Genomic DNA, 22,657 nt, shown 5'->3' on the forward strand with positions numbered 1-22,657 from the left:
TGGCAAGTATTCAATCGTTTCTGCCCTTCAGTTTCGTCTAGAAATTTTACAAGCTGTGGTCTTCATTTCTTATGATTTTAAAACTACATATTACATTGGTTTAAAAGCAAAAACCAGCTTTAGTTTAGAACTAAACTAGAAACAGTTCTATGTAATATAAATACAGAGCTTTCACTCATTCAGTGAATGAAAGACTATTAAACCCTGGGGATACAAATAGAAAAAATCAAGACTGCCCCTGGTCTCAAGGAGCTCACATTCTGATGGAGGAGATAATATAGGGGAGAATTCTACTGCAGATCAGCCCAGGGATCTTAATAGTGCAATGGCAAAACAGATGGTAGTGTATCTTTAACATCATTGCCATTGATAAAAATTGTATTAGTGCCAAGGACTTTGATGTTGAAACCTTCCTTTCGGGGCCTTTACGAGCTGTGGTTGCTCAGTAGGCAGGGATTGATCAGTTGCCAGGTCTGTTACTCACATAGTGCCCTGGATGGGGGTGGGTGGGGGGGCCGGGCGGGGCCTGCCACTGCTATCCCTAGAACTCTTGGGCACAGGATCTTAGGCTCCCTTCACCAGCGTCCAAGGGAAAGTTCTAGTTGAGGTAGTAGGTTGTTACTCCCCTTTACAAGAGCTCCTGGGCAGGACTAGAAGCAGGACCAGTGGTCTGGGGGGCCCACAACTATTCCTGGGTCTCCTTGGCAATTGAAAGGCATTCCTCAGTAGAGGAAACAACCAAATTCTTATAGGTGGCAGATCACTATAATTGGAGTATTTGTTCCACAACTTAACTATAAAATATTTGATTAATCTTTTGAAATTCAGAATTTTTATTTAAAATTTAGAGTGCTACTTCAAGAAAACCCAGAAAATTCATATTAATCACAAGGATTAAAGTCTGAAAGTGACACAAAACATTAGTTTAACCTGTTTCTGTAACTGGAAAGCCTTGTGACAGTAAAAGGAAGATTTAAAAATACACAAATCCCCCTCTGTTTCCCCCACTGCCTGGCTTATTTACTGGGCAGGAACAGACTCAATAGCAGGAGCATGGGTCTAGAGACCAAGAGACCTGGATTCAATTCTCAGCTCTGTAGCAAATTAGCTGTATGCCTTGAATTGTATGCAAAAATAAAGGTGTTGACTGGATGATCCCTAATGTCCATTCTAACTCTTAAATTCTATGATTTTATACTCCAGCATTGACAATTTAGTTCTGATTTCACTGTAGTCTAAACTTTGCCCTAAAACGTATTGGCTAGAATTCTGAAGTTTGAGTTTAAATTCAACTTCAGACACCAGCTAACCAGGGCACCCTATTCAAGTCACTTAGCTTCTCTGAGACTATTTCTTCATCTGTAAAATGGGGGTTAAAGTACCACTGACCTCACAGAGTGGGTTTGAGGCTCAAATGAGCCCATGTATGTAAAGTGCTTTACAGAACTTAAAGGGTTCTATAAAGGTGAGCTGGTGTTCCTGGGATCTGAGTTAGAAAGGACCTCAAGTCATCTCGTCTAACCCTTACAATGAGCTGGAATCCATTCTCTAACATCTCTGACAGCAGGTAATCCAGGTGTTCCGTGAAAGACCTGCTGCCTTAAAAATCAAGTCATTGTACATTTGAACTGCCCAACATGATGAAAAGCTTTTCCTTCTTATGACCTGAATTTTGCATTTCTGCAGTATCCACACGTTTCTTCTAGTTCTGCCCAAAAACTCCTGCTGTCATTCTATATGACAACCCATCAACTACTAGGAGAAAGATTTTTGTGTCTTCCCTACCTCTTGTCTCAAACATCCCCAGGTCTTCAACTGATCGTCATATGATGTGGTTTCAAATTACCACTCCTTGGGTCCAGTTATTTAGAAATCACATTTGGGGGAGGAGGTGGGGTAGTGCAGAATGAGCATTTTTTAAGTGCCTCTTGTGCTGAGTACAGAGATTTCATTTGATCTTCACAACTACCCTTTGAGTTAGGTGCTTTACAGGATGAGTGATTTGCTCAGGATCATACAGTGTGCGAGGCTGGATTTGAACTCAGGTCTTTCTGACTCCAAGCCCATTGCTCTTATCTACTTGCACTACCTAGCTGCCATCAGTCAGCAAGCATTTAATAAACGTCTCTTATCTACCAAGCACAAAAATGATACTGCGCTCAACATTCTGTTGGGAGACAACCTGTACATAAGTACATACAAAACAAATATGTGGCAGTGGGGTGGAGAAGGGAGGGTTTTAAGAGAAGTGGGGGTTATGAGAAACAGATGAAGACCAGTTCTGACCAGTTGAGTGCCTGCTTTCAGGAACATCAGGAAAGCCAGTTTTGCTAGACCGTTGAATTTGTGAAAGGTAGTAAGTAATAGATGTAAGACTGAAGAGGTAGAATCAGGTCAGGCTGTGAAGAGCTTTAAATGACAAAGGATTTCAGTTTTGATTCTTGGAGTGATAGGGACCTACTGGCATTTATTGACCAGGGCAAGGAGACAAGACCAGTGCTTTAGAAAAATTGCTTTGGCACCTGGGATAGAGGAAGAATTGAAGAAGGAAGAGACCTATCCAGAGGGTATTTCAGTAGTCTAGAAGAAGGATGATGATCTAAACTGGAGTAATCATGTGAAAAGAAAGAAGGAGTCTGAATGCATGTGTGAGATGAGAGAGGATGACTCCAAGGTTGCAAACGTGGATGATTAGAAGGATAGTGGTACTCTCTACAGAAATAGGGAAGTTATAAAGAGGAGTGGATTTGGGGAAAAAGATGATGAGTTTTGTTTTTTACATCAGCCAGTTCTTTCAGTATCCTGAGATATAATTCACCCAGGCCTGTTGACTTGCCACTACTGACAATAGTTAGGTCTTTTCTTGCTATCTCTTCATTTGTTTTGAGTTTTAATTCTCTATTAACCATTCCTCCCCATAGTTCCTAGTCTCCTTGGTGGAGGAAAAAAAGGTTGAATAATTTTGAACTGTTGTCTCATCACAATTTCAGTCCTCATTCTTGATCTGTCAGCAATATTTGACTTTGTTGACCTCATCCTTCTGGATACTCTCTCCAGTCTGGGTTTTTGTGATACTGCTTTCCTTAGATTTTCCTACCTGTCTGACCCATCCTACTCAGTCTCCTTTGCTGGATCCTCATCCATGTATCTCCTAACAGTAGGTGTATCCCAAGGCTTGATCCTGCCCTCATTGTCTTTCTCTTGATACTCTCATCAGATTCCAGAGGTTCAATTATCCCCTCTATGTAGATGACTTCCAGGTCTAGATGCCCAGCCTCAGTCTCTCTGCTGAGAACAAGTCTCCCATCACCAACTTATCTATCTTACATTTCAGACTAGGCATCCTGGAGGCATTTGCACCTGTGTAAACAGAAGTTTATTCTTGAGGGATTTAGATCCCTCTTCATTTTAGGGGAGGTAATCCAACCTATCCTTTGTCTGAACTTTTCCATGTGTGCTTTCCCCTAATGGAGAATATAAATATACACTAAACTTTACCCAGGGTTCCCCTCCACTAAATTGGAATATTAATTTCTCCTTCCCCAATCCACTCCTTATTGGTCAGTCAGGTCTAGAAAACAAACAGTTCCCCTCATTGCTTCTTTTTGCCTTCTGAAGGATGAAATTATCAACAAGGCAAGAAATGTCAAAGATATCCAGGTAGTTCAAGTTGCCCTGCCTCCGTTTTTTGATCTGCTTTCTGAATTCATCTTCCATTTTCTCTTTCTGCCTGGGAGGTCTCTAGTATGATCTCACCAACTTAGTGCTTCTGTTTCTTTCACACAATCATTATACTCAATTTCTCAATCCTGTTTCCACTTAGATTCTTAAATTTCAACAAAGGAGTATATTTTTTAATGAGGATATCACTGTGGCATGGTAGAAAGGGCCCTGATTCATAACATCTTTCATATATGTCCCCTTCTGCCCTGGTACAGGTCTCCATCACTTTACCCCTGAACTATTGGAACAAGAGGATGGGGAGGGAAGGGCATAAGCATTTATATAGTGTCCACTTCATGCCAGGCACTGTGCTGAGTGCTTTAGAAATATGTCATTTGTTCCTCACAATAGCCCTGGGATGTAGATGTTATTACTGTCTATTTTACAGTTTTGGAAACTGAAGCAAACAGAGGTTTAAGTCACCTGCCCGGGGTCATGCAGCTACTGAGTATCTGAGGCTGGATTTGAATCAGATCTTCCAGACTCTAGGCCCAGTGCTGTATTCACTGCACCCTGTAGCTGCTTCTAGGAATGACCTGGTGGTTGGTCTCCCGTGCTTCAAGTCTCTCTACTACAATCATCCTCCACTCACCTTCGAAATCAATTTTCCCAAAGAGAAGGTCTGAACTTGTTAGCTGCCCAACCCCCACCCCCTCAGTAAATTCCGGTGGCTCCCCTTCACAGCCTGGCCTCTTCCTCCTTTTTCAGTCTTCTTTATCCTTTACTCCCCTCCACATACTCTAGAATTCTAGGGCTTCTTGATAGTCTTCAAACAAAACACTCCGTTTCCGAAGTCAGCGATGCTGTGTTCCTTGTCTCCCATGCCTGGAACACTGTCTCCTTATCTCCACCTTTTTTGCTTTCCTGGCTTTCTTCAGACTCAACTTAAATGTCACCTTCTACAGGAGGCCTTTCCCACACCTTCCCATCACTAGTATCTTCCTTTTGGGATCACCTTCCATTCTCACCATTTATATGTTGTATATACCTGGTTTTTACATAGTCTCCACCATTAGAGTGTAAATCCCTTGAGAGCAGGTGCTGTGATTTTCACTTTTCTTTGTATCCCCAGTGTTTAATATAGTGCCTAACACATAGTAAGCTCTTAAAAAATGCTTCTTGATGGATTATATAGTTCAAATCTACCTCCTTGTGTCGCGATTTCAAATCTACTTTGTTCCCCTGTTGTGTGACCATAAGTTCTTACTGTCCCACTTCCTATGAATTTCTCAGCCTCTTTAATCTTATTCTTGAGGTATATCATTTACTTTCATGCTATCTAAAGGTTCTGTGTGGACAGTTTTCCCTCCATCTCCTCTTCTCCTCCCCCCCCACACACACACACTCTGGCACTCCAGCCATTGTTCTTTTCTTCCTCATCCCCAAGAACTTTGACTCTGCTCCTGGTACCACCCTAAGCTCTGGAAAGTGAACTTTCACCTTATCTTCCCCCAGAACCAGGCTTCTGGAGCAGTTTTTCAGTCATTTCTAAACAAAGCTGCTGCTGCTGCTCACATAGACTCCCCCTGTTCCTAGCTGCCCTTTGTATGGATATGGATTGTCTGGCTTTTCTGGTATTTGTATCCCTAGCATTTAACATAATGTCTGATACATAGTAAGAGTTTAGTAAATGCTTTATCATCATTCATTTCACTTTCATTTCAAGACCCTCCTGATCGGATTCCTAAGCCTTTAGGCAGTGACGCTCTTTAAACTCTTACTTGGGTGAAAGACCTTGTCATACCAGCATCTCAAGCCCTACCCTAGAAATCTAAATTGCTTTCCCCAGAAACTTCTTAACCACCTATTCACATTCCATGTCTTTCATTCTCTTCTGAAGCTCCTCCTTAAACAGCAGTGATAACAAATAATACCTATTTATTTTTTGTTCCATTATTAGGAAACTTCTGCCAGATTGTCTCACATGGGAGAAAAATCTAAAGAAATTCAGCTTCCAACCACTTAACACCTCCTGCTTCTTCAGCACTCTCCTCTTGTCTTTTCCATGCCTTCCGGCCCCTCCCTGCCCCTCTAACGCTGAGTCATTATTCATCCCTCCAGATGCCCACAGTATGGCAGGCATTACTTTGCTAGTTGCTTTTTTGTGTGCCTTGTATCTTATCTTCCTATCCCCCACCTCCCCGCAAAGGTTGTCAAAGTTCGTTAGAGTCGTGGAGAGTGTGATATACTTCCTTGCGCCACTTCCTTTTAACACAGGCCACGGTGTCCAAAAATATAAGAGCCAGAAGCAAGCATGAAGCTAGAACCCCTTCATTTTTCAGAGGAAGAACCTGAGCCTAGAGATGTAAAGAACCTGTATGTGGGCCACCTCCCTCCCAGTCCAGTGCTCTTTCACTTACATCATTCTCGTCTGTGACTTGACCTTTAGACTCTCAAAGAATATTAACAGTTTTTGCTAGATACTAACCATTGTATATACAAAAGGTGACTGGGAATTTATCAAACTCTGACTTTAGTTATTAGCCATGGTCGTCTGTCTAAAACCCCACATTTTGCAGATGAGGCTCTCAAGTCCAGAGAGCTCCAGTGACTTGGCCCTGCAGAGTTAGAATATAAGTCCAGGGCTTCTCACTTTAAATTCAGGGCTTTTTTCACTAGATCATGCTAGCACTGTTATTTATTCTGAGATTAGCAATCTGTTTTTCTTCAATTTCTGCCTTAGACTATTAAGAACCCTCTTACTCAGAGAATTATATACTTCAATCATAAGTTTAATATAGTTTTCTACTGTCTATCTTAAAGTGCTCCTAGTATTTTCCCTTGTATCATCTAATCTGACTACATAATGTCCCTATAAGTCATTTATGAAGTGTCTGCTATGTGCTAGGCACTCTGCTAAGTGCTTGGGATACCAAAAAAAGGGCAAAAAGAGCCCTTGTCCTCAAGGACTAAGATGCAAACATTAAATGACTTATCCAAGTTCACTTATCAGTAATAGAACTGAAACTTAAGTCCAGATTCTCTGATTATCAGATAGGATGCAAAAATTCCTCTGTCCGAACTTTTCTAGTTTACAGTTATCAGAACATAGCTTCTTTGTGACGATATGTCATAAGTACCATGTGGGTGTTGGTTTAGCTGAATGTTCTTGAACCAATATGGCAAGACCAAAATTATTTTGAACTTGAGGGTAAGGATGGGGAATGCTTATTTATTGCCTGTGGTTCTATAAACTACAATCCAACTCAGACATTGGGGATAATGAAAATATGTTGGTACTGTTATGTGCATTCCTCTTTATAATGGGAGTGTTTTTATGGTTTTTTTTTTAAGTTGCACTCTAAGATCTCCCTTTTTTCTCTTTTCCTGTAGAGAGTGATCTGAGCTGAAGGCAAAGGATGTGTAAAGTGTCCTATATTCATTGATTTGTGTCTGGGGCGGGGGGAGGGGGGGGCAGGGTGGGTGAGTGGGGGGTACCTTTGTCTGTGCACTTGGTTTGTCCTTTCAGTGGGGAGCTAGGACAGGGCCACAATAGTACACATGCTCAGAATGAGAAAGGAATTGAATATGGGAAATAGGCCATGTGAAGCCAATAAGTCTCCCAGGGCTTCAGTCCTCAGATGAGAGAACCTACAGGAATGGAAGTAAAAAGGGCTATTCTTTCTACTATAAGGCCTGAGCTTATCAGAAAGATCCAACTGGTAGAATTTAAAATTGATCAATCAAAATACCATTTTCCTCATTTTATAGTTGAGGAAAAAGAAAGGGCAAGGCAAGAAAACTTGTAGGTTGCCAGAGTATAGAGATAATAAGATAAGGGAGTCTCTTAGGAATGGTTTGGTTTTTTAATATTTTCTTTTTTATTATAAACTTAATCATCAACAAATACAAACTTAAGAATATACAAAGAAGAATAAATAAGATTGTATATGAAACCAGAACTTTGTTCCATAGAGGGTTGTTAAGTGAGTAATAAATTTAACAATAACATAATTAACACTGTTCGTGTCCCCTTCTGAACTTTTTTTCTGTTTTTCTAATGATCTTACTGTCTTTCTTTTTTCCTTTATCTTTTTCTTTTCTCTCTCTTTTTTTCCTACTGTGGGCCCTCTTTAGAGAAAGTGCCTTCCCAGGATCCTGCCTGAGGGGCAGAAAGGTCTTCATTATTTAACTTCTGCTGGAGAAAAGCAGGGCAAGAAACACAAAGCTAAAAGAAGTGGTGGTAGGGTTGGTACACAAGGCATTGACTGTTAAATGAAAGAGAGGCTTTCTGATGTGGAGAACCTAGAAGAGATGGGGGGCCTCCCTGGGCCTGATACTGGCATTATCAGGAGCTCTGTTTATGCTTATTACTGCAAACCAGACTCATGGAAGGAAGAATAAGCAAAGAATTTCTGCTTAGGCTGAGGTTTTACATTCATTTGAGAGGGGATGCTTTCCCACCCACATGATAGACTGGGGAGCAGATTCTAGAGAAGCTGAACAGTTTCCCAAATACTACTAAGGAAGGTCTTCACATTGTACCTGTATATCACTTGATATGTTCTGAACACCTCATGTTCCAAAGCCAGGTGTTTTCAATTATTGGAGATACTGCTTCTTTTTATTATAGTCAAATTGATGATAAATCAACAAATTCCTATTTGTATTTAATAGCTAGAAGAAACAGGATTGTTACCTAGTACTACAGTTTAGAATTGAGACTACCTTTATATGGACTCTCGAGTCTTGACTAAATCCCTTGTGAGGCATTGTTGCATAGTGGATAGAGGGCCAGGCATAGAGTCCTGGGTTCAGATCTTACCCCCAATGATTAATAATTGACATAACTTTTCTAAGCCTCAGTTTCCTCAACTGTAAAATAGAGAAAATATCAACAAATTCATAGGATTGTTTTGAGGGTCAAATGAGATAATCCTGTCTGTCCTTGTAAGGTTGTCATCTATTTCCCTGGCCCCTGTGTGTGGGTGTGTTCTCGTGTCTGTCCTGTGCACTCTTCTACCTGTGTAACCTCTGTCAGTGATCTCATCAGCTCACATGGGTTCAATTATCATCTCTGTGCAGACTACACAGCTTGGTGCAGTGGAGAAAGTGCTGGATGTGGAGTTAGAACCTGCGTTCAAATCCTGGCTCTGCTACTTATTCCATGTGTGACCTTGAGCAAGTCCCTTAATCTCTCAGTTGCCTCATCTTAAAATGAGGGAGTTGGACTAGATGACCTTGAAGGTAAGGTCCCTTCCACCTCTAAATCTGCCTTCCTTTTGACTCCCAGAGCTACATATCCAGCCTTCATCTCTCTCCTATACTCTAATCTCACGTCATCACTTCCCTGCTATTTGTTTCTACCTTTTCTCTAATCACACCGCAGCACCCCTTGTTTCATCACTTCTCTCCTGGACAGTTAGAACAGCCTTTGTTTGTTCTCTCCCCTCTCTCGTCTAGTTACAGCTCCAGAACTGGTGATCTTTAAGCCCAGTTCTGATCATATAACTGGCTCAAGAAGTTTCAGCGGCTCTCTCTTAGCTCTAAGATAAAACACAAACTCCTCTGTTTGGAATTTAAAGCCATTCACTGTCTGCCTCCAAGCTGCCTTTCCAGACTGATTTTATATTACTTCTCTTTACACACTCCACATCCAAACTGTCCGCTACAGACAGCATTTCATCACCCACTTCCCTGCCTTTGCACAGGCTATCTCCCCCATCCCTGGAACACTGTCCTTCCTCATCTTCATCTCTTAAAATCCCAGGCTCCCTTCAAAATTCAGCTCTTTTGCTATATGAAACCTTTTCAGATCTCCTCAATTGTTAGTGCTTTCCTCTGCCCCTTCCACTGAAATAATTTTGTGTTTCATTTGTATATGTATCTGTATGTACCTACCTGTGTTCGTACCTTTTAGTAGAATGTAAGTTCACTAAGGGTAGGGACTTGTTTGTTCTTCTGTTTTAATCTCTAGCACCTAGTTTAACACATAGTAGGTGCTGCTTAAATACTTATTCAATTTGATTGTATATTTTAGTTCACTTTTATTTTCAGTTCCAAATTCTCTCCCTCCCATCTCCCTACTGCCACCACCATTACCAATTGAGAAAACAAAAAAAATAAAACCTTTTATAAATATGTATAGTCAAGTAAAAGAAATTCCCATATTAACCATGTCCAAAAAAAAATAAGCTGCACTCTTGAGTCCTTTTCCTGTCTGGAGATGGGCAGCATATTTCATCATGAGTCTTTGGGAACTGTGACCACTTCCATTATTGATCAGAGTTCTTTCCAAGCTGCTTGTCTTGACAATATTGTTGTTACTATACAAATTATTCTTCCGGTTCTGCTCACTTCATTATGTATCAGTTCATTAAAGTCTTCTCAAGTTTTTCTAAAAACCATCCCCTTCATCATTTCTTACAGCACAGCTGTATTCCATCCCATTTATATATCATAACTTGATGGACAGGGATGCACACACCCTTCATCCCCACAGTATTAAAGCACTTTGAAAATCCTTTAGCGCTATGAGCTATAGTAACTGTGAGCTGTTACTACTATTAAAAAATTTTCTAGTAAGAGAAGGTTCATCTACATGCAAATTATAGTAGAGAAATGAAATCCTGAAAATGAATATTTATGACAACTTTAATCAGTTCCCTATATTTTGCCAGTATAAAATAAGAGCTTTTGATGACTTTATACAATGCACTCTTCAAAGAGTACTATTGCTGTTGTGGAGTTGATTTTAAAACACTAAAGACTTCAATTCAGCACAAATACTGAATTTAAATAGTTATATCCCTTTTTAGCTGAAGGTTATTTTCATTGAAATTTAAAATGTTGGAATAGTGTTACCAAACAATATCATTCCACATATCTTCTAATGAAACTGACCTACGTAATGCTTCCCCAAATTTGCCAAACCCCTTTCCCCCATACCATGCCTGCACACTATCCCCATGTCAATAATGCGCTGCCCTCTCATATTTTACCTGTTGAAATTCTTCTTTCAGTTACGGGCTGGGCTTGGGTGTTACCTCTTCCGTGAAATACCCTGGCTTTGGAGTCAGAAATCTTGAGTTCAAAACCCAACTCTGATGTTTATTTTCTGTGTAATCTTGGGCAAATCGGTTGACCTCTATGGGGCCGCAGTATCCTTGTCTGTAAAATGAGGAGGTTGGAGTGGATGGCCTCGGAGCCTATGAAGCATTGGAGGATTTCTCAAATGCCTCTCACACTCCTAGGTAATCTCTTGCCTCCGAGTTGTATTAGCACTTTGTCCATACCTGCCTCAAGTACTTAGCATGTTGAGTGAGTCATTTTTCAGTCATGTCTGACCCTTTGTGACCCCATTTGGGGTTTTCTTGGCAAAGACACTGGAGTGGTTTGCCATTTTTTTGTCTAGCTCATTTTACACATGAGAAAACTGAGGCAGAAAGGGTCACACAGCTAGTTAGTGCCTGAGGCCAGATTTGAACTCAGGAAGACAAGCCTTCTGAACTCCAGGCCTGGCATTCTAACTTGTATAAGGTGTCATCTCCCATATGAGACTGTAAATTCCTTGAGATTAGCCATTTTTTTTTTCATTTTAATATCTTCAGTGCCTTGCCTGACAGCTGTATTCTCCCAAGTCTGAGAAAAGAACATGATTTGGACTTCTTACCACTATAGAGCAGTGTGGGGACACCCTTCCCATTTAGGGAGAATTTGTGACACTGTTGACTGACCTGTGGCTTACTGTCTTACTGTCATAACAATGATCATCCTACGAAGCATGTGTGAGAAAAGGCCTGGGCCCTAGCCACTTTAGATAATACCCAAAATACTAGGGAATTTACGAAATTGATCTATTGGGCCTTATCATCTGCCCTGCCTTGTGTACCCTCCAGACTTCCAGGAAGCAGGATCTACTATATTTGATGTCTCTCTCAATTAACATATGACCCCTTTGAGAGCAGGGACTATCTTGTTTTTCTGTTTGTATTCCCAATGCTTAGCATAATGTTTGGCACATGGCATTTAAAAATACTTTTCCATTCTAATTAAATGCCTGTGGAAACATCTACAGAAGATTAAAAGTATGACTTCAGTATCTCATGTTTATTATATACTTGGTAGTTACAGATGCTTTACATATATATGTGTGTATATATATATATGTATGTATACAAATCTTATCGTAGTCTCACAGTAATTTAATCTTTTGACCTACCAGCATCACTTAACATAATTATATCACCTTTTCCTAAAATCCCAAAGTCTTTCTCCTTCCTCTGTCCTTGGTTTGCTGTCTCTCCATCTCTCTCACTTCCATTTTCCCCTCCCCTTTCTCTCTAACACATACACCTTGGTTTCTACTTTAATGAGATTAACTTGAGCTCCCTCATTTCTCATCATCTATTCCTCAGTATGATATTCATTATGCATATGAAGTTAGCCATCATCTATTCCTTAAAAACCTCTCTACCCTTTCTCTCCATTGATCAAACTTATCAGTCTCTCCCTCTTTGTTTGCTTCTTACAAAAATTTCCAGAACTCTCCACTAACATTTTTTTGAAAGCTTTCCTTTTTCTTGCTGTCCTCCATGTTATCATTCTTTCTTACTTCCATTTTCACCAGTCTCTTAAAATGGTTTACTTCAGTTTTCAGCGACCTCCTAATTGCCAATCCAATGACCTTTCCTCAGCCTTAAACTTAAAGCATTTGCCATTGTGCTCCCTTCTCTTTGAAATTCTCTTCTTTCTCAGCTACCATAATGCTGTTCTCTTCTAGTTGTCTCTTCCTTAGACTTAGTCCTTCTGCTCTTAAGTGATTCCTCTTCTTTATCAATTTATATTACTCAAGTTTTTACCTGTGCAATTGACTGCCAGATTTTTATTTCTAATCCTGAACTCCAAACTCCAAATTTTTAACTGCCTGCTAGACAAATCTAGTACATAAACCATTACTTCCTCAAATTTAACATGTCTAAAATTTAACTCATCATTTTTCCCAAAAACTTGTCCCTCCCCCTCACTTCACTATTTCTAATAATGGTATCAACATCTCCCTAGCTTTCTAGGAAACTGGTTCCCTCTTGCTCATTTTTCACACAGTTGCCACATCCTAATCCTTCTACCCCCCCCCCCCAAATGTCTCTCACTTTTGTATTCCCACTGACACATACAGAATTCGAACTTTCATCTTATCTCACTTGGACTATCCTAGTAGCTTTCTAATTGGTATCCCTGCTACCAGTCTCCGTCTCTCTTGTTCCATTTGAACATTCCCTCTAACAATATTTATCCTAATCCATTTGTGTTCAGCTCTTATTCACATCCACCCATAAGTTCGCCACAAGGAATCGATTCAATGTGTTATCCTCACACAGCTACAAGTCTCATCGTATCCCTCTGCCCAGAGAATTTGAATACGTCCGCATCACCTGTAAGACAAAATGAAACTCATTATCTCATCATTTAGTAGCCACTAGTCTTCCCACGTGCCTTCCGAACTTTATTTTACATTATTCCCCTTCACATACACTCTACACTTTGGCCAAATTAAATCACTTGCTATTTTCCAGTCTCATTCTACTCCATTCTAGTGCCACTCATTTTTCTGGTCACATCTCTCCTCCAAAGGACAACCTGAGACAGACAATACAAGTGGACAGTGAGTTGGGCCCAGGATGCCTTTAGGAAATTCTGAAGCTCCTTTAATGACTTCAAGCTTCTCCCCAAAACAAAGGCCCATCTTTTTAATACGGACATTCTACAACTGTTGTTGTACGGCTTCAGTATCAGGAGCACAACAGTCTCTGAAAAATCACTCTGAGAGCCATGGTGGATCAGCAATGACTGCAGTATATCACCAGGGAGGAACTTAACAAAGAACAGGAGGGAAAAAAATCGTTCAGAAAATACTTGCTAATTAAGGAAGTGCTTGGTCATATGCTTAGTCATAAATGAAGAATAACGTTGGGTAACCTAAACATTTCACTAGTATTTTCACAGTATCAAGAGAAAGCAAGAGATGTCTCCAGGACCTAGTATGGACTCCCCAGAGGAGGATCTTTCTTGTTAGAGGGAATGTCCAAATTGACATGGTCTCAGATCCATTTGAATCTCCCTCATATCTGGAGTGTAGTATATCCACATGAATTCTTCATTTCCCTCAAGGATCAGCTGATTATAACCTTCCATGATGCTTTCCATCATTCCCCCAGTTCTGGATGATCAACACCCTGTTTTCATCTTTGATGCACTGTCTCCCTTGAATTTAACCATAGGTGTGTGTGTGTACGTGTGTACACACACACACACACACACACACACACACACACACACATCATCCCCATCTCCTCCCTTCCCCCCGGATTATAAACTCCTTGAGGGTAGGGACTGTCATTTTTCATGTCTATAATCTCTGCATCTTAAACAAGATAGTGGTATAACACATATTTACTGACTTGAACAACTTCGTGAGTGAAATGATATATTATGACCCCCATTTTATGAAGGAATCAAGCCTGAAGAGGTTTCAAAAAAAACTTGCCCAAAAATAACTGCTGATAATCTAGCCCTGAATCCCATTTAGAACTGGGATTAAAAGTTGTAAATCCAGTTTAAAACTTAAAGCTCTTTCCTTTGTGCCGTAGTGCCTCTCATACCAAAATAACTTTATGAGTACCATCTCCTACCCGGATGGGGAACCTGCAGCCTCAAGGCCACATGTGAGGCCCTATGACCGAATCCAAACTTCACAGAACAAATCCCCTTAATAAAAGGATTTGTTCTGTAAAACTTGAACTCAGCTAAAAGGCTGCACTCAAGAACCTAGAAGGCCACATGTGGCCTCAAGGCCGACTTGGGGAGATCTAAGATATTCTCATAGAATGGCAAATTAGGGACTGAATAGTTAGAATTGCACATGATTTTGAATATCTTCAGTAGTGACAAATTCATCCTTTGAGGACACATTTGGTTTTTGGAAAAAGTGAAAAGTCATTCCAAGACAAGTGCAGTGAATGCCTTCTTTCTCCAACTACCTTGTGTTTATTTATTCTCTTCATATTTGTTCTTTGTGTATTTATGTATGTAACTATTGTCTCTCCCAGTAGAAGGTTAACTCTCAAAAGGGATGGTTTTTCTTCGTACTTATATCCCTAACTTCCTAGTTGATACTTAAGAATGCTTATGGATTGAGTGGCTGATGCTCAAGCTTTGTTATCCCAGGGTGACACCCAAAAAACAGGGTAGAATTCTAAAGTCATAAAACCATCCTTGAGTGTTTGGTTTGGTTGGGATTTTTGTTTTTTAATCTGGCTAATAAACTGACAATGGAAGCCATTTAATAAGATTTATCGTGCCGGTGTTTTGGACATTGAAATGAATGTATGCTCCAACTTTGAGGACGTTACCCATCTACACACGTTTAGTTTTGTTTGGTTTTTTAGCCAGTTTTACTACTTGGTAATGACTCTTGGTACGATAAGAAGTATAACTGTCCATTGAATAATGGATTCTAGTTATACTTGATAACTACCCTTTTACCCACCCACCCGCACTCCATGTATTTGAAACAGACAGATGATTTTGGATATTTTGGTCACATTCATCAGTGACAGCAGGTTTTCAGTTGCAACACGTAAGAAAATCTTCCAGAAGATAAAGGTGCTGCCCCCTCTAAGGAGAAAGCAGCTGCTTCTCCTCCTGAGTAATGATAGGCCACAGGCACTGTCAGGTGAGAGAGTTATCCTTTAAGGATCCAGAGGAAGGGGAGACTTGTTAGATGTGATCCTTTATGGCAGGGGTGAGGAGCCTGTAGCCTCAAGGCCACATATGGCCCTCTAGGTCCTCAAGTGCAGCCCTTTGACTGAATCTAAATTTCACAGAACAAATCTCCTTAATAAAAGGATTTGTTCTGTAAAACTGGACTCAGTCAAAAGGCCACACCCAAGGACCTAGAAAGCCACATGTGGCCTCCGGGCGGAAGGTTACCCACCCCTGCTCTAAGGAATACTGAGGCAGTTTTTTTGACAGAGAGGTATGCTATTGTCCTGGCTCATATATCAGAGGTATTACAGCAATCACTACCAAGATTTGCCAGGCCAGATGAAAAAGGGAGAGTTGGAGAAAAAGTGACTACTATATTTGGTTTTAGAACTTACAGTAGAACAGGAGAGGAAGTTGTAACAGACTGACATGAACCCTGGATTTTAGGAAAGTCAATTTCAAAGGGTTTAGTGAAAGGGTAGGTAGGATCTCATGGACATGTGTTTATAGGGGTAGTCAGTATAGCAAGGTTAGAGAGCTTTCAAGAACAAAATTCTGAAGACAAATGCAATGTGGAAAGAAGGGAAGAATTGTCTAATATAATCCTCCTGGTAGCAAGGACTATTTGGGGCCTTTCTTTGTGATTCCAGCACTTAGCACAGTGCTTGGAACATAGTAAATGCTTATAAATGCTAATTGCCTGACAACTCCCCACCACACACACACACACCCCAAAAATGTTATGGACTCATAGGAAACTCAACTTAGTTTTCCAAGTACAGTCTCGGAAGAATGTTGTTAGCCATAAATCTCAGAATAGGTTGAGGCTGATGGGAAAAGGCTAATGACAGCAAATAGGATGATGGTGTTTTGGGAGTTAGATTTTTAGGCAAAGAGGAGGCACAAAAAAGAGGTAGGCGCATTGCAAGGGTAGATGGATAATGGTGAGGCAACAATGAAGACAGAGCTGCTCAACCCTCATTTTGCTTCCTTTTCCTCTGCCAAGTAGAGAGTGATCTTTGGACAGGAAAGGAGGGAGCAAAAATGACTAAGAGGGAATCGACACCCAGGTTAAGTAGATAGAGAACACCTTTAGCTACTAGTGTTGGATTCAGGCCACCGGGCCTAGATGAACCTTGGATACTACAACAGGCAGATGCGATTAGGGAAGTAAAAGAGGTGCACACTGTTGAAGAAAGTCAAGCATCTTGTTTTTCACACAGAGGGAAGGAAGTGGGATTTACATGCCATAAGCCAGGGAGCTTGACTTTTATTCCTAGCAGAATCTTAGAACATGATTAAAGGGAGAATCAGTGAACATCTACAAATGGAGGTGGGGGTTACAAGACTAAAGAATTCCTTTTGCTTCTTGGTTGGTCAGCAATAGTTGTAGAATGAAGCATACTCCATCACAGATGGTCAGTGTGTTTTGTTTTGCTTAACAGAACTTCTTTGTTAAGAAGGAGGGTTGATTATTGGAAAGTGGCAACTGTGTTTTGTTGTTTTAAGAAAATCAATCAGACATTTCTCCAAAAAACCAAAACAGGTTATGCCAGACTGAAATCATTTCCCTTTTTGACAGTTTTACTGGACTGGTAGAACAAGGACTTTTCGTGTGTGTGTGTGTGTGTGTGTGTGTGTGTGTGTGTGTGTACACATATATCTTTTATTATTAATTTTTTTTTCAGGGGGGAAGGCAGAGCAGTTGGGGTTAAGTGACTTGCCCAAGGCCACACAGCTAGTAAATGTGTCAGGTATCTGAGGCCAGATCCAAACTCAGGTCCTCCTGTCTCCAGGGCTGGTGCTCTACTCACTACGCCACCTAGCTGCCCCCACATAGATCTGTTAGCAACATTTTTGCAAAGCCCCTCATGCTAGTCTTGTGGCAAAGATGGGGAGATATGAACTAAATGAAGATGAGCAAATGTGAAGTAGATTAATTAAAATGCCATTATTAAGAGCTTTCTATATGGCAGGCACTGGGCTAAGTGATGGTTAACAGTACAGTTAGGTGGATTCCAAAGTGATTAAAAAGCCAGACTTAGAGAATCATGAGTGGTCTTTGTCTCCTTGGAAGCAGCTCTCCAGTGGTGTGCCACAAGGAGCGATGCTGTTTAGCGGTTTTATCATTTGCTTGGATAAAGGCTTAAATGGTGTGCTTGTCAGCGTTGCAAATGAGGCAAACCTGGGAGGGATCATTAACATGGATCCACATAGACTTGTAGAAGCTAGAACACTGTACTGAATCTAATAAGTTGAAATTTAATAAGGACAAACGTGCTTATTATGTTTGGGTTCTAAAAGTCAACCTCTCAAGTACCTGATGGTGGAGGCAGGGCCAGGGAACAGTTTGACTGAAAAGATTTCATGAACTTCATTAAGCTGCCAACTCATTATAAGCAAAACTGTGTGATATGGCAGCCTGAAAAGTTAGCACTACCTTAGGCTTCATTAAACAAGGCACAATATCTTTTATTTCTGAAATCTTACAACCTCCCCCTGTCATCTGATTTCTTTAGGACTGCATAGTTGACATAATCATCTGTTGTTTTATTTTTGTGTTTTAGAAAGCTGACCCCTAAAAAAGTAATCTAAGAAAAGATATGGGAAATGGCATATAGAAACATAACGGGTCATGATTTGGGGGGATTTTTAAAAATTGTGTGTTTTTATTTGGGAGAAGGGAATAGCTTTTCAAGTGCAGTGGAAGAAGAATCTACAATATTAACCTATGAGGATATAGTGTGGGCTCATTTCTTTGAACAGGAAGTAATTTTTCCCTAGTGGCATTACTTGCATTAAAGGTAATTGTAAACCATGAGACCAAAGAGTCTGAATTAGTGTTAATACTCGTCTGAAAAGGTGAATATCCAAAATTTGAACAAGGATAAACCCAATGTCCTTACTGTTCAGCTACCCAGTGGTCCCTAAGAAATTTCACAGAAGGATCACTGTTATTGTTTTTAAGTAGCCTGAATAGTGGCACTAAGCTTCATGCCTTAAGAATTCCTGCCTGATAAGATGGGTTCTACTTTTGAATAAAAAATTTTACATTTGTAATAATGAAAAATAAAAGTTACTTTTACCAAGACCACCATTTCTGCTTCGAGTACTTAATTTGATCTGTTCAATTTCTTGTTAATTGTAATGCAAAAATGTTTTATTTCTGTTTTAAGACTGAGCATTCTACACATTCCGAAAGGAAGCGGCGAGATTCATTCGGGATGTTTGACGGTTATGATAGCTGCAGTGAGGACACCAGTAGCAGCTCCAGCTCTGATGAAAGTGAAGAAGAAGTTGCTCCCTTACCCTCTAGTCTCCCGATTATTAAGAATAATGGACAAGTCTACACATACCCAGATGGTAAATCTGGCATGGGTGAGTGCTAAAATTTGTGCTATGTTATTTTTATTACTCAGTTTTATTGTTTCCTTTGTAAAAATTGGAATTCCTCTTTTATTCCCCTTAAACTTCTTTAAAAATTTTCTACTGGAAGAGACAGACATATACTGCAGAATTTACATTTCCAGATCATATCATTGGGTTTGAGTAATTTCTCTTTATTTCTCATGCCCACCTTGTAGTGGCACTACCAATAAATAGCAAAATGTTAATAATAAGCAATAAAAAGGAGGAAAAAGAAGAGTAAGCATTGGGTTATTTATAAGATAGATAATCAGCTTCTAAAATATTGAGAGTTCATAGGATCGTAAAAGCTTGAGAATTGGAAGGAACCAAAACATTAATCTCATCCAGCCTTCCATTCAGGTCAGGAATCCTTGCCACTTTTTCTTTGACAGTGCTCATTCAGCTTCTCTTGAAACACTTACTATTTCATAGAGCAATTCATTCTATTTGTAGTTTTTAGAAGCTCTTCCCAGGATTGAGTTGAATTCTGCCCCTTGCCCTCCCCTACCTCAGTAACTCCTGCCTGTCATTGCTGGCTCTGCCCTCTGGCCCAAGCATAAAATTAGTATTCCTCCCTTTTCCATGTGAAAAGCCTTCAGATACCTGAAAGAATAGGAGTGAGCTGGAGGGAATGTCTCTGTCCCAGCCCTGCAAGCCAAGGTGGCAACTCAGAAGGAAAGAGCACCTGAAGTGAGTACAAATGAAATCAGGGCTGCCTTTGGGCAGATGGTAGCCTCACATTAAGGATAGCTAGCTTTGTTAGCAGCTAGGTGAGCTCCTCAGTCCACCAAGAAATTTTCCACCATTTGTAAAGGAATTGCAGATTTCCTAGTACAAGCCAGCCTACATTTAGAAACATCTAAGACTTTATAAGACTTTGTGCAAAAAGCAGGCAAAAGATTTTTTGTAACTGTTCGGTCATGTTGCTCAGCTTCAGTGCCAATAGCTGAATGAGCCCCCAAATAGCACCTTCATAAGGATTCCTAGCTGAACTTCAGATGTTCAAGGATCCACTGTAACCAAAGATGGTCAGCATCTCCAGAAGAGAGGAATTTGGTAAAAGAGTGCTCTAGCCTTTTCAGGTGCTAAGCCAAGAGCTTGATCCCATCCCTCCTATATTCTACGGGCTGTCATTTTTACTCTCTTACCTTCAGTCTTAACCTATCTTCTGGCTTCTTTCGTGCTACCTACAAAAATGGCATGTCTGTCCTATCCTTATCTCTCCTTCACTAAGGAGACTGAGAAAACTGATACTCCACTGCATCTCATCCCTGATCTTTGATCCCCTTCATGGCTAAACTCCTTGAGAAAGCCATCTATATTAAGCGTCCTCACTTCCTCCCCTCTAAACCCTCTTCAGTCAGGCTTCAGCCTCGTCATTCAACTTAAACTGCTCTCCAAAGTTACCAGTGATCTTTAACTGCCACAAGTAATGGCCTTTTCTTAATCCTCATCGTTGTTGACCTTTTTAGCATTTGACACTGTTGATCACATTTGCCTCCCAGTTACTCATTCTGAGTTCTCATGGTGCTGCTCTCTACAGGTTCTCCCCCATCTGTCTGACCCCTTTTCTCAGACTCCTTAATTGGTTTCTCATCCCTGTCATGCTCACTAACCATGGATGACCCCTAAGGTGCTCTCTCCTGAGCCCTTTTCTCCCTCTGTAGTATCTCACTAGGTGATTTCATCGGCTCCCCTGGGTTCAGTTACCGTCTCCAGGCAGATGAACCTTTGTGCCACACCACCAACTATCTTTTGGACATCTGGATTTAAATGTCCCATAGGCATCTCAAATTCAAGATATCCAAAACAGAATTCATTACCTTTCTCCCCCCCGCCCAGATCCGCCCCTTTTCCTTCCCTCTAAAGGGCACTGCCACATCCTCTTGGTCACCCAGATTCCATCCTAGCTGTTATCTTTGACTTCTCACTCCCCATATCCAGTCTGTTGCCAAATTTTCTATTTTCTACCTTCACATCTCTCACTGAAATATAAAATGCTGTGTTTGGCTTTTAAAGCCCTTCACAACCTGACCTCTTTACAAAGTAGTTAAACTTTATTCATTTCCGTGTACTCTTGGATCCAATGACATTGGCCTGCCTACTACCCCTGGCAGATGACATTCCATCTCCCAATTCTGTGTCTTTGCATTGGCTGCCCCACATGGCTGGAATACTTTTCTTCATCTGCCTCTTACTTTCCCTGGCTTCCTTCAGGACTTAGCTCAGCTCCTACTGTCTACAAAAGACCTTTTCCAGTCCACACAACTACTACTGACTTCTCCTCTGAGATTACTTTTACATCTGTTCTCTATATATCTTGTACATACCTAGTTATTTATATGTTGTCTCTTCCATTGTAATGTGATCTCCTTGAAAGTAGGGACAGTTTTGCCTTTCTCTGCATCCCTAGCACTTAGCATGATGCCTGACACATAATAAGTGTTTAATAAATGTTTGTTGACTAGCTGACCTCACTTGGAAATTTTGACCCTTATGGACCCTTTTAGGAAGATATCGTTAAAGCCATTCATGACGAGTTTAGAAAGGTGGCCCTGCCCTTGCCAGCCCTCGATATTCAGTGCCTTTGCATTGAGACCCAGTTCCATTCCCACCTCAGAAGACCCTAGCCACTTCCTTTTTTGTAACTGAGTATTAAAGTGCCTTCATGCTGGAGCCAGAGAAATTTATGTAAGTGAGCAGTACTTAATTCAGATACTCACAGAATGTGTAAGCCCACTGTTGAGGGCTTTGCTTATGCTGTGGGCAGCTAGGCCATTATATTACCTACTCTCTCTTTTAGGACCCATAGAGGTAGAAGGAAAAGGAAAATAAGACTCCATAATGTTGAAGAACTTGCCAAAGCTATAATCCCTATTCCCCTATGTTTGAGGTTTAGGTCATTACTTCCAGAAGTTCCATTGTCCACTGCATGGTCCTTCCATTGGTTTGACAGGAGGAATTTCCAATCCAACCCTGAACTGCCTCTAAAATTAGCAAGACAATTGATGAATATCTGTTCCAGCAAGGTACCCTGACTCACCAGACTGCCAGTGCTACAGGTCCAGTAGATAACTTTCCTGCAGTCTTGTGCCCAGATAAAACTCCTATCCCTAGTGCTTGATATTGAGTAACCTGCACATCATTTGGAATGCCAGATAAATTATCTTTGACTCCTCCCTGTTGCACCCAGCACTGTGCAGATGCTTATCAGCTGGCCACCAGCACCTTCTTTTGATGGCAGCAAATCAGAGGCCTGAGGGGAAATTTTTTATCTTAAACACTTTTATCAATAAGGGAAAGAACAGAGAGAGAACTAAATGGAACATTTAGTGGAACATTTAACATGGAACATTAGCAAGTGGAACATTAAAAAAAACTGGAAAAGCAACAAATTTTAAAACAACAATATATAAATACCAATATATAAATACCAAATATACAAAATCTGAAAAAAATCATAGAAGAGATTAACAAAACCGAAATTTTTTTGAAAGTTGACTTGATAAATAACTAGGAACTTTTTTTTTTTGAAATAATAAAATTATAAACTATTATCTAATTTGATTAAAAAAAAAAGAGGAAAATCAGATTTCCAGTGTCAGAAATGAAAAATAATTTACAATAAGCAGAGAAGATATAAAAGAAGTCAGAAACTATTTTGCCTACTTATATGCCCTCCAAAATTGATAAATGAAATTAATATTTTTAAAATATAAAATAAATGATTAGCCAAACAAGATGTAAAGAACTAATTCTCAAAAAAGCCATAGACCATCTGTATTTACAAGTGAATTCTATCAAACATTCAAAGAATAAC

At 40.3% G+C, this 22,657-nt stretch overlaps 1 protein-coding gene across 7 annotated transcripts in view; it reads left to right on the forward strand.

Moving 5' to 3' along the window:
* MBTD1 (mbt domain containing 1) overlaps positions 1 to 22,657 on the forward strand; it is a 73,739-nt gene that overhangs the window by 2,369 nt on the left and 48,713 nt on the right. For 5 of the 7 annotated variants that reach the window (XM_036753991.1, XM_036753993.1, XM_036753989.1 and 2 more), the window contains exon 2: positions 18,606 to 18,807. In XM_036753991.1, the coding sequence (XP_036609886.1) occupies positions 18,606 to 18,807 (202 nt within the window). Of the gene's footprint in view, positions 1 to 8,748; positions 8,911 to 18,605; positions 18,808 to 22,657 lie in introns of those variants that run through there. The other 2 variants (XM_036753994.1, XM_036753992.1) reach the window with 2 other exon arrangements.

The sequence above is a fragment of the Trichosurus vulpecula genome, chromosome 4 (assembly GCF_011100635.1).
Source record: "Trichosurus vulpecula isolate mTriVul1 chromosome 4, mTriVul1.pri, whole genome shotgun sequence".
In the NCBI taxonomy this organism is placed as follows: Eukaryota; Metazoa; Chordata; class Mammalia; order Diprotodontia; family Phalangeridae; genus Trichosurus; species Trichosurus vulpecula.